This window comes from Dermochelys coriacea, chromosome 2 (genome assembly GCF_009764565.3).
Source record: "Dermochelys coriacea isolate rDerCor1 chromosome 2, rDerCor1.pri.v4, whole genome shotgun sequence".
NCBI classification, from domain to species: domain Eukaryota; kingdom Metazoa; phylum Chordata; order Testudines; family Dermochelyidae; genus Dermochelys; species Dermochelys coriacea.
Window position 1 is genome coordinate 75,833,056 of NC_050069.1, and position 12,789 is coordinate 75,845,844.

The 12,789-nt window shown below is 39.4% G+C and overlaps 1 protein-coding gene across 3 annotated transcripts in view; it reads right to left on the reverse strand.

The window, feature by feature from the left end:
- The window catches only part of MAPRE2 (microtubule associated protein RP/EB family member 2), a 153,736-nt gene that overhangs the window by 33,938 nt on the left and 107,009 nt on the right, over nt 1-12,789 (reverse strand). For all 3 annotated transcript variants that reach the window (XM_038391743.2, XM_038391740.2, XM_038391741.2), the window contains 2 exons: nt 5,887-6,032; nt 1,723-1,936 (listed from right to left, as the gene is read on the reverse strand). In XM_038391743.2, the coding sequence (XP_038247671.1) occupies nt 1,723-1,936; nt 5,887-6,032 (360 nt within the window). The remainder of the gene's footprint in view (nt 1-1,722; nt 1,937-5,886; nt 6,033-12,789) is intronic.

Sequence of the window (12,789 nt, forward strand, 5' to 3'; positions counted from 1 at the left end):
TCTTCTTCAAAGTAGCAGCAGCCTGAAGACTGAGCATATGGCATTATCACTCACACCTCTCTTTCCCCGTTCAAATACTGAAAGCTATTCCATTCCCTCAGAATCTTCCAGGCATTAGCAACACTCACTAATTCCCTCTGCACATGGTCTGTTTTGCCATCCACATTAAGCTTACACTTATTAATAAGAAGTATTTTTAAAACCATTCACTTTGAATTAGCAATAGAACTTAGCAATTTTCCTTTTTTGAAGGGGGGTAGGGAACTACCACTCAGGGAAGTACACACAGGGCTGGATATCAGGGTTCTTGCCCTGGGTGCCAAACCATCACCGGGAATGATGTGGGGTGTGCGTGCACCTAATAAATGTGGGTTTTTTTGTTTAGCTGTTCAGGGGCACCAAAATCATGTCCCACCTTATGTGACAACACACCTATGGCCATCCCTAAGTACACAAAAGGTACCACCTCCTCAGAAATTCAGAACAAAAGGTTAAAAATATAGGAGGTACAAAACCAAAATGCAGAGGTGTTACAAACCCGACATAAGAGGCTGGCAGTGTTAGCCTGAAACACCCCACTGCGCTAGCAGATGTTGACCTTGCTGGGAAAGTGGGTTAAGTGAGTGTTCCTTATTCATGGAGGTAGATGGTTCAACCCCACACAGATATAAGGGAGAGTAGGGAGCAGCACGTTCCATCTCTTGGATCTAAGGTGTGGACTGAGGAAGGAACTGAAGAAGCAGCCATGCTTAGGGTGGAGTTTTGAGTTGAACTTCATGTTATTGTTAATGTAATTGTTGAAGGTAAACTCCAGGAAAGGGTGAGTATTTGACTCTACACAGCATGTGGATTTTATTTGAGAGCAGGCTGGGAAAGGACTTACTCTCACCCCAAAACTATGAAAAACAGATTAAAGCAACGAGATTGCACTACAAGTTTAGGGTTATTTTTAAGATGTTTCTGCTGCTCTCTTGTTCCTTGGTTTAGCCAAAGTGATAAAAAAGTATCTGTTTTGTGACCCACACTCTCTATGGATAGTGTAGGAACAATTGGGAAACGGATCTTTGATGCTTTTTCCCATTTCCGATACATGCCGAGTAATAATAATAATAATAAAAAAAAAAAAATCAATGATGCCTTTGAAGACATAGGACATTACTGTATGGGGCCCACTTAGAAGACTACTGTGTCTGAATGATCAGCACATTTAAAAATACAAATCAATCCATTTTCTGCTTTTGGGCCAGCACTTAGGACCTGGAAGTGTTCCAGTCACCAGAAAACTGGACTATGCTTGCAATTTCCTGTGAAGATGAGGGTGGTGTGTGTGTGTGGGGAGGGGTGGGGGAACTATTTGTTACATTCTTGAGTAGTTTATTTCACTTAGGTTCAGAAGCAAAAAAAAGGAGTCAATTGGCTTTGTCTCCAAAATTAGGTACACTGGAGTCATGGGATTTATCTCCCAGACTGCGAAATCTTCAGTAATGATGTGGCAAGTCAAAACAGACTAACAAAATGACTGTCCACAGAAAGTCCATTTATGTAATCTAGGATGGTGAGCCCCAGATAGTGCAAAATGCAAACACAAAGAGCGTGGTGGCTGCATGTTGAAACACCATTTCTAATTTGACCCCATATTTATATAAGCTATTGACAGCAGATTTGACATTACTATACCATTATCTGTAAAATGGGAATGGAAATCTCCAAGATTTACAATACCTGCAGTGGGGGAGTTTGCATGATGGGACTTTTTTGGTAAGTTAAAGATCTGTTCACCGGGATCTGGTGGGGGAAGAGCATCTTGGCCTTGTCGAGCCATGACAGGATCATACTCTTTACCATCATAGTTGGCATCAAAGAACTTCTTAAACCACTGGATAAAATCTAAGTTGTCTTGGAAGCGCCCTCTCACCAATTTCTCCACTGGAATCACCTGTAAAATACAGTGGTAAATGGTTCCAGTAATACTGCATTGCCAGTACATACATATTTCTCAGATTATCTAACAATTTAACTACCAATGTGGTGTCTCCTGCATCATTCTGGATTTAGAGTTATATGGTTAAGGTCTCCTCAGCTTTGTGTGTAGCTATATATAAAGCTCTTTTAAATACTCATTTTCTAGCAGTATTTTTCCATGAACAACATTAAGTTAACGTCTCAATAGTGCATGTTCTTCTATAAGGTAGAAGTACCAGTACTATGACACCATAGTACAGAGTCTTGCAACCTGACCCAAACCCCACGGGACCCCATCTACAAGTGTTGGGTTCAGCTCGGGTCTGAAAACAACCCAACACATTTGGGCTTGACTCGGGTAGTCTCTCATCATCTCCTCCTGCCCATGAGGTTGGTGAGGCAAGGCGGTGGAGGCTGCTGAGTGCCCTGCTCCTGCTGGCCATGGTTGTGCTGTGCTTTATGCACCGTGGAGCGAGCGTGTTGAGGAACTGTAACATCTATTATGCTGTAGCACACATAGCTCAGTGAGGCGGGGGCAGCCGGCTGCACTGGTACATGCAGACACTGCTGTGACAACCCCACAAGCAGGAGGTGGATGGAGATGGATTGTGGGCACAGGGCGTGGGGAGCCCCCACCAGGCCAAATCTCAAGGATGAAATGGCAGTAGTGTTGACACAGATTGGGAACGTGCGGGGTCAGATTTGGGTTGGGTCAGGTCTGAAAACAACTTGACTCTCTGGTTGGATTTGGGCAGCCATGAGCTACTCAAGTTTGGAATGGGCTTTAAAATTAGGCCTGTGCAGACCTCTACCATTCCTGTTTTTCCTCACCTATGCTCCTTTTAGCTTTGAGTGACAACTGGGTTGCATGTAGCCAGTCTGAAACTACTGCCATCTTTAACAACAAGTAACTGGGAGTCTGTCCAAGATTTTAATTAACATATTTCATGCAATTAGATGTATGTCCTGAAACTGAACAATTTCTTCAAAAAGCGAAGAGTCAGATTCTGGCTTGCCCTGAGTAGGTGTGCAAGGAGCTGTCAGAACACAGGAAATCCTCTTTCACACTGCCCTGTGTATGCATGATGGGGAAACAGAATTTCAAGTGTTCTCATTAGACAAACCTATGTAAACACCGTTAGTGCTGGGTGTGTCTGAAAAAGGCTCACGGAATCATAGAAATTTAGGGCTGGAAGAGACCTCAAGGTATTATCTAATTGCTCCCCCTGTCCTGAGGCAGGATTAAGTATATCTAAACCATCCTTGGCAGGTGTTTCTCTAACCTGTTCTTAAAAATCTCCAATGAGGAGGATTCCACAGACTCCTTTGATAACCTATTCCAGTTCTTAACTATACTTACTGTTAAAAGTTCTCCTGAATAACTAATCTAAATCTCCCTTGCTGGACATTTTTTCAATTACTTCTTGTTCTACCCCCAGTGGCCATGAATACAATTGATCAGCATTCTCTTTATAATAACCTTTTTCATATTTGAAGACTAATATCATCCTCCTTCAGCCTCTCTTCTCTAAACTAAACATGCCCAATTCTTTCAACCTTTCCTCATTAGTCATGTTTTCTGAACTTTTTTTTTTTTTTTTTGGTGCTCCCCTCTGGACTTTCTCCAATTTGTCCACATCTTTCTTAAAATGGGGTGCCCACGATACTGTACGTCTCCAAAAGGGAAAGGAGCTGCTCCTTGGTGCACTCCCACAAAATCCTCAGAAGCATTCTGCCCACCTGTGTCCTGTGCAAGAAGAAGAGTGTTACCAACCAATACTGCTATCCCCTGGCACTCTCCACACCGCCTCTGTAGTGAAGCAATGGATTTAAAAGCCACAATGGAATTCAAACTCATCTGTATTTTTGAAATACACACTCACTCTAATACTGAGGTACTAACCTGATCATTCCAGGCCCTCCTCCCCCCTTTCCATACATGCTGTATATAGAATGGTTTGTTTACATGCAAGAGTTTGGGAAATTGCCCATGAAGTTTTAATGAGCTATAATGGAGACTGTGAGAAAGTCTCTTCTGTATCAATATCCTGTGAATTCTTCAGCAACGTGAAGAATCTAATGAAACTGATTAAATCCCAATACTACAGCATAAGATAGGGTTCTGCTCTGATCTCTGGAAGATCAGAATTCAATTGCCATTCCCAGTTTCAGTGGGCAGATAAGGACTACTGTAGGAATGCTGGAAGTGCCACCATGGCTTGCTTAGCAACAATTCACATTGCTGAAAGTTGAGTGGATCAGAAGAGAATCCAATCTTCAACTGGAAAAGGCGTGCCCAGAGTCTCAGGGGGAATGGAAATGACAAGGTTAAACCGACGACACAGTTTTTTAAAAAAATAAAAGCTAGCCTGTACATCACAGATCATGCCACATTTTGTACAATATCCCCTCAGTCTGTTGTGTTTATATTTTTAATGACAAACTAGCAAACAATGAGGTTATTCCCTATAAAAAAAAGAAATGACAATCAACTTTATTAGGCTTTTCAATGCTTTGCTGAAAGAATCCATTTTAAAACAGAAGCACCTGTAGCATTATGGTAATAATGAATTAGTATTAAAAAGCCCTATAACATTCATTCAAAATATAGTGTTTTTTAAAACATTTTAAGATTCAGCATAAAGAGGTTAAAAGCAGGCATAAAACCTTTTTTTAGATAAACCTTTACAAATACAGATATTTTGTACATGCAGAACTGAAACATGACAGCATTTTAAACTTATTCACTTTTATTCAGTTTAGTTTCTCATGTTGCTACTGCTTACATAAACTGAGTAAATTCATGTTGAGAAACAGTTAATTTTATACCACTTCAAATTTAGTCTGAGTAAAATGTGTGATAGGATCCTATCTGCACACAGAATATACACCTGATTGTATCATGGGGAAGTAGCCTGGGGAACACAGAGGATGGGTCAACATGACTGATTAAAGTCAAGGAAAGGAAAAGTAAAGACATATTTAGCTTTACAGAACAAATAATGCACAACAGATGAGAGACTAAACAACACAAAGAACAAACATTGAAAAAAGCTTAATTTGTTAATGTGTATTTTTCCAGGAAAGTTGACCTGCTTGGACAAAATGCCGATTACATATTTTATAGGTTTTCTACATTTAAGACAGGCAGGGCATGGTTTGATTTGTTCATAGGTAATGTTCAAAGGAAATTCTGGATCAATTGAATGGTTTCATATGTTTTAAGGCCAGAAGGAACTAGTAGGATCATCTACTTCCGGAACTCCTTCATAACCGGCCACAGAAGCATCAAGCCCATATCTTGAGGTTGAGGTTGTTTGTTTGTTTAAAGAAAGATATCCAATCTTGGTTTAATGACTTACCAAGCAACATGGTGGATTCTCCCTCATTTGGAAGTTGTTCCAATAGTTAAAAATGTAGAACTCTTCATATCCTACCTTGAATAAGTAGTATTCAGTTCAACAATAGATACAGAATGCTTGTTGTTTACTTATGTTGGGAATTCTGGGTGTCACCACACATGACCTTGAGTTTTCTCCTCACCTTATGAGGATCACAGTATTTATTTTAAGGATCTTCCAATGGACAGCATTTTATCATGAGGCCCTCTCGTGAACTTGGGGACCTAATGAGTGGTAATTTTTAAATTATTGACAACTAACTATTATGGGCCCAGTTTTTCACCTTGAGTACTAAGGGTCCCTGTTTACACATTTTCTACCTTTGTACCCAAATACCCGTTTTAGATTTCAAAATGCCAGTGACAGCATCTAAATACAGAACTGGGATCTCCCGTTCAGGTTTTAGAGTTTGAAAAACTGGGTCTGGTTATTTTTCATTTTGGTTCCCAATGTCCATTGTACACCAGCCAGTACAGAAAATTGTTTGTAAAACATTACAATTATTTAAATATTAAAAACTTACCTTATCCACATTCATTCTTTTAAATGATGCTTGCAGAAGTTTGAAATTGTGAATGTACTCGTGCTCCAGCTTTGCCTGAAATTTTACTTTCTTCAAGCTAATGCACCCTGGGAACAACATGTCCATGAACTGGCAGTAAGCTGCTCCTATAACAAGAAAATGCATTGACATTAATCTTGATGCACCCAGCTATAACTAAGTGTCATTTATAGTCAGAAAAGAAAGTAACCATGCTGACTAGCTACTGCAGTAATTCATTTCTAGTGCCGTGTACCCAATGCCTATCTGTTCATTACAATGTTGAATAGTGTAAGTGGCCTATTAATATCTATATTATTTTCATTCAGTCTGGATGCACCAAGCACTATTGTGTAGCATCTAAAGGATGACCATGACTGAGGCAAGTAAATCATTCTTCTTTTTACAACTGGTGTTGTACTGAAGTAGAATACCTATACAAGGTAGGGCTGCCTGTACAGCAAGTAATGAAGTCTCTAGCTGTCAGTTTAAATGGAAGCCACCTAATAAGCGTCTTCAGACCCCTACAGCTTCCCAAAGTTGGATCAAGGGAAAATATTTTTTGTTTCCTGGAACCAAATAAATCAATGGCACTGAGATATAAGGTAGCTTGCTCAGTTCGCAGCCAATCCTATTCAGTACCCCCATCAAGTAGAGGCTTAAAACGGGAGAGAGAGAAAAACCCAAAGTGATATGAATACAGGCTGGAAATAAGTTTCAGAATTATGGGATCTAAGGCCATTTCTCCCCCTCCCCCCACCCCTTTCCCAACAAAAAATCCTGACATTTTTCACCTCTAAAGCTCAAAAAGGAAACATTTGGATAAGGAAATACTCAGTCACCTCATTGCCCAAAGCGTTCAGATATTGGGCTCCTCTTAGTGCTGCCAGTTTTAATGCTTTCACACAAGAGCATTACTAAATTTAGCATGAGGGTTCAGTAAATTTAGATGCCAGCCACAGGGGATAAAAATATGCAACTACACAAATGTGCAGGGAACTTTTTAAAAAAGGTGAACTGACTAGGAATATATAGGTAGCACTTTGTTACACCTAGTGACCTTTTCCTTAAAAGGTCCTTATGTCACAGCAGCACCATCATTGGGGAAGGGGGGATCTTTACTATCAAGACATGAAAATGTCATGACATTTTGGTGACAAGTGTTAAAAATGTGGGGAGGGGAAATTAGGGCATGGAGGTGGGGGAGGTGAAGAGAAAACTCAACTCAGATTCTTTGTGGAACAGTGATGTCCTCTACCCTGGAAGAATATTCCACCGTATTAGCACATTTAAGGTCAATTTTCAGATGTGCACAAACTCAACCACCTATATACCTATGTATGCAACTCAGAATACTGCACATTAAATACTATTTGCTCAGTAAGTTTTTAAATGTTTTGTGCAAATAGTATTTATCAAAAGGGCTGTTTTATGCAATTACTTGAAGTACGGGCAGGTCTAACAGGCACAACTTGGATGCCTGCTTTTGACAATTTGGCTCAGTGTCACACAAATATTCTTTTTTAATCAAAGTTTTAGCAATTGTTAGTAGTCTTGCAAGGTGACAGATGTGTTGGATCTGAGATTATCCTCTATTTATCCAAAGGACAGATACACCACAGATAGCAACAGCTGAAACTATCAATATGCCTCAAACGTGTTCTGGAGGGCCCATAATTCTCTATACTCAGTCAACCATCACATGAAGGGAGGCAGAGGCTGTCTTCCAGAAAAGAAAAAAAACAGAGTTTGAGCTAGAGTCACAGGAAAATGAGTTACATAAGCTACAAATGAGGCTTTCATGTGACTTATTGTCAAGGCTGTGACAACAGCCAAGACTCGGTGCTTGAAACTGCTGCCATTTTTAATACCCTCTTTGCACAGTATTTCTTAGGAGGTATATTTACACTTACTGACTTTATGGTTGGAGTTTATAGGAAGGATTTGAATTTCCAAAGAAACCTTTTATTTAGCTACTTGCAATAGCTTTAGTGTGCTTAGGATATAAAATAAAGAATCCCTGTAGAACAGGAGCCTTGTGGCAAGTTAAAAACCGCAGACAATGAAGGTGCATCATCATACAGAAAGCTTCGTAAAGCAAAGTAATTGCACAGAGCTTACATTTATATTGCATGGGAACTAGGAAATAAATGCCTACCAATAGAAAGTATGTGACATATTGCTGAAAAGGAAGATGAGTAGTATGATATAGCATTGTATGGCTTGACTTGATTATACTATATTATTTATTACTACGTGGATTTATTTAGTATGCAATGTTGTCCTAGCCATGTCAATCCCAGGATATTAGAGAGACAAGGTGGGTGAGGTAATATTTTTATTGGACCAATTTCTGCTGGTGAGAGACACATGCTTTCGAGCTATACAGAGCTCTTCTTCAGGTCTGGGAAATGTACAGCGAGCAACACAGCTAAATACTAGATTGAACAGACAGTTTAGCATAAGTAGTTAGCACTTATTCTAAGGGACCATTCAAGGTGAAGTAGCCCACTAAAACCCCTGCAGTCATCGGACAAAAAAAAAAAAGGGAGGGGAATAGTGGGTTACAGATGGTTGAAATAAAGCCTAAGTCCACTGTCTTTTTTAAAACCATGATTTTTAGTGTCTAGCAAAGTTATGAATTTAAGCTCCCAGATGTGTCTTTTGAAAGTGTTGTGCAGGTTTCTTTTGAGGATGTGGACGGATACGTCAGATATAGAGAGTGATCACTTTGTTCAATCTAAGGGGTCAATTGTGCAACTGATTCATGGTATAAAGGGAGTTTGCGCCAAACTCTCCCTCCCGACCCTCTCCCCACATATAAGCTTGTACTCTAATACCTAGGTAATTGCCAGGAGTCCCTGAACACTCACTGCACAACTGCTTGTGTTAAAGATATTCACAGTGCTGAGGTTCTCACCATTTTATTTATAGTTGTCATTTTGTAAGTATACATGAGTTTGCAAAGTCATCTTTTATTGTTTCTGCTGGTAACAAATTCCTTTTGCATCCCTCTGGGCAGTGGCTTACTAGGTTTGAACCCTTGTGATGACGCTTCCCCGTGTTCTCTTCTCCCTCTGATGTTGGTAGTTGTTTTTCTTGTATTTCATATCAGCCAATAGGATGTTCTGGTTCTGTGCAATACCCAAATGCCAGAAACACTGAGTACATCCACTTTACAGTACTGACCTGAACTGTGATCTCCGATAACAGCACAGTTTGCTGCCAGAACACTCCCTCTATAGTAAGTTTCATTACAGTAACAAATACAAAAAAGTATAGTAGGATGGGCCAAATTTGATGTCAGAGACTAACTCACATCAAGTCACAATAACCAGCTGATGTACGCTAGGAACTCTAGAAAGGAGAGTGGTTTCAGAGCTCAAATATGTGTCAGTACAAGTGTAAAGAAGAAATCTCATACAAAGCTAGGACCCATATCCTGAGCACTATGAACGCTGCTATCTTGCTGGATAATACAGGAAGTAAGGATGCATCCTATCTCCCTTTGCTTCCCAGCACAGCGTTGTACCACAGATTATTATTTGGTATTTTGTGCCTAGTTAGTTTAGTCACTTTCCCACACTGTTGGAGAGTTTTGGCACAGCCAGGGGCGAGAAATTAAAAAAAAATTTAAAAAAAAAATCACAAAATGTGGCAGGGGACATAGGGGCAGATAAAAGTAGTCAAGTATTAACTCTCAGATTGACTAGTTTAAATTAATTGTGTCCCTTTAATGCAGCTGAAAGTTCTAATGATGAAACTGTATTTTAAAAAGACTATTACAGCTACTGTGTAATTTACATGAACAAGGTTTCTACAGCAGATTTACCACTTGTCATTTATTTTATTTTAAAACTTTACCTTCTCTGCTCTAGTTTACAAAGCATAAAAGTGGATGTTGGAAACAGTACAGCAACAACCACACTAGAACTGTCTCTCATGGTTAGTCTGTCTCTGTCCAGCCACAACCACATCAGAACTATCATCTCTCATGGTTAATCTGTCTCCATCTACCCCTACTATATTCCTCTCCACATCTTATTTTTTGAAAATATTACCAGGCACTCCACTTTTTTAAATGAAATTATAATCAGCAGTATAGCAATAGAGAGGTTATTGAATTTTGTAAATGCACCAATGCTGGAACGGAATAAGAAAGGATTTTTAACAATTATTAAAATTAATTCTGAATTTTTATGTAAATCTTATATTAGTTGTTGTTCTGGCATATTGATCTGGTCATTGACTTCTTTAAAATTCTGAGGCTAGATCACAGAAAGTATTTGCAAGCATGGTTGTGCTGATTAGACATGAATGGTCACTACTTTTGACCCAATTAGTATGTAGAAATTTTATACCCATTTTAAAATTAAGTGGCATAGCAACTGTTTTTTATACACAGCAGTATTGCCTACTTCTGTTGTTGTATACAGCTGGCAGAAAGACACTTGAAGTTGATTTGTTTTAAGTATTTATATTTAGAAGAAAATAAGTAGTTCCCCATATAGTGACATTACAATTGATGGTTTCTGTAGACCTGAATCAGGCTAACATGCCAAAATATTACTGCTTCTGGCCCATGGGAGGCTTATGAATAATATTTTCCTTCCCTCCAAGAGAGAAAATTCCATTGCGATTAAAATCTAAAAGCTGAATATCACTAAGTCTTCATAACTGGGGTGTGGAAGTGTGTGCTGAGTTGCTCTGCCAGCCAGCCCTTTACGCTGACGGCTTTTTCTTGGTTTCCTGCATAGAGATTACTACACAGCATGCCTCAAATGTAAATGACAAGACTACACCCACAATGCTAAGTAGGATGACTATAACCGTAGTAGGGGAGGGAACTGACTTCTATGGCAGAATAAAGGCATGGAAGAAGAAACTGCTGATTGTAAAAGTGTCAAATGATTAAATTTTAATTAAAATGTTTCAGTAAATGCAATATTAAGGCTGACATTTGCTGTTGATTGCACATTTCTTTAAAATCAGAACTACAGTTCAAATTGTAGTAAATGGTAGTTCTTAGTAATGTTTTCGAAGTTGCATACATTTATTTTCTTGATAATTTAAAGTTTTCTTTGTCTTCAGCACAATGCATTCAGGTCCCTTCTTGCCCTTTTTTTCTCCTGAGAAACAATCTGCACTCTTTCTGCTCAACACCTGGAGGCTGGAGCCTTTTGATCTTTAATATGGCCCAGAGTCTTGTGTCCTGGGATTTGTGGCATTTCAAAGGGACAATGAATATATCACTCACTTTCACTAACACAACTGGACATGAGCTGCTGTTGTTTAATATGATTCACATACAGCGTAGCTGCATTAGAGAGAGAAGCATTATCACCATGGTATCTAAGCACTGAATGGGAGCCTTAGTGCAATTATTAAATAGTCAATATAAATCCAGAGTTCACAATGGAAACATTGAGAGACTGATTGCTAAAGGAGCAAGAACAGTGGAGAAATGGTTCAAAATGAGAACCATATCCAGAAAGGAATTTATAAAGTTGCTCATTAGTTTCCTAAATGAAATGGCACCTTGCAACTTCACTGTTCAGAAATTTATGCAGCTCTCGGTTTGCTTCTCTAAATAATTCCAGCTGGAAGTGGAAATCAGTCCCGACTCCTGCACAATTATACAATGGTATTTTTTTATTACGTTTGCACATGTGGAGAAGATAGTTCTATTGATAAAAACAATCTAATTATTTTTATACAAAATGTTTTTGATATAAGCCAAACACTTCTTGTCATTTTTCATCCTCTGCAGCAGAAGCCAGGTCAGCTCCTCTCCCCATTGAGAGACCCCTTACCTCACGCTGCGTATTAACAGGTTCTGCCCATCTCTTAATGGCCCAATATCCTTACAAAACTAGCTCACCTCTGTGCATGGAACCCCTGCCAGTTCTTGACTATCCCAGTGGTTCTGTCCTCCCAATACTGTTGCATCTCCCTCTTCAAGTTTCCAGCCTTAGAGGATTACAGGGGTTAAACAGGGCCTGGGACTCTGCTGCCCAGAGCGCTGACATGACAGCCAGAAATTCCTCCTCCTGACAACACTACTCTGACAGACTCTCACAAAATCCTTGGGAGTGGGATATCCACTGGGCATGAAATCCTGGTAATACATCACTGTCCTGAAACCGAAAACGACATGCGGTTGTAATCATCATGTTTATAATAAAGGCAAAGGATATTTCAAAGACAAAGTAGGCCCAAAAAGACAATAGAATGTAGGAATAAGTCTAAATTTAGAGAGCCATGTGTTAGTTAAGCAAAGAATATTGGTTTTATTAATGAGATTGTGTACCTAAAGAAATTTCTATTTTAATGGACCGAGATATTTTTGATGATCGGGTCAGAAAGCAGGTGATGCATTGGAGATCATGGGGCTTGCTGGATAGTTTTAAAAAGAGGCAAGTTTGGGTACTGATGCAGTCACTTGTTAACGAAAACAAGACAGTTTTGCAACTCTTTTCATATATTAACTCCATAGCAACAAGTTAAAAATTAGTCACTCCAGTGCAAACCTACTGAAGACAGTAGGCTTCCACAGAGGTTACTCAGAGTATGATTTTGCCTACAGAATCTTTATTACTGATGATTAGAGCCCTGCACGGATATAAAATTTGTATCCGCATCCGATCCACAAACATGGTCTTCGGATATCTGCATCCGCAGATGTGGATATCCGCAGACATAAAGCAGGTATCTGCAGATTTGCAGGGCTCTAATGATGTTGTACAATATGCAAGAAACCTGCTTTACTTTCAGATCCCATTCTAAGGTGCAGGATTGGCAGAGAAAACATCTTAACTTTCATACTGAGGAAATCATAGCACCCCACAGTGTCTGCTTACCATGTCACTTCTCAGATTAGAACAG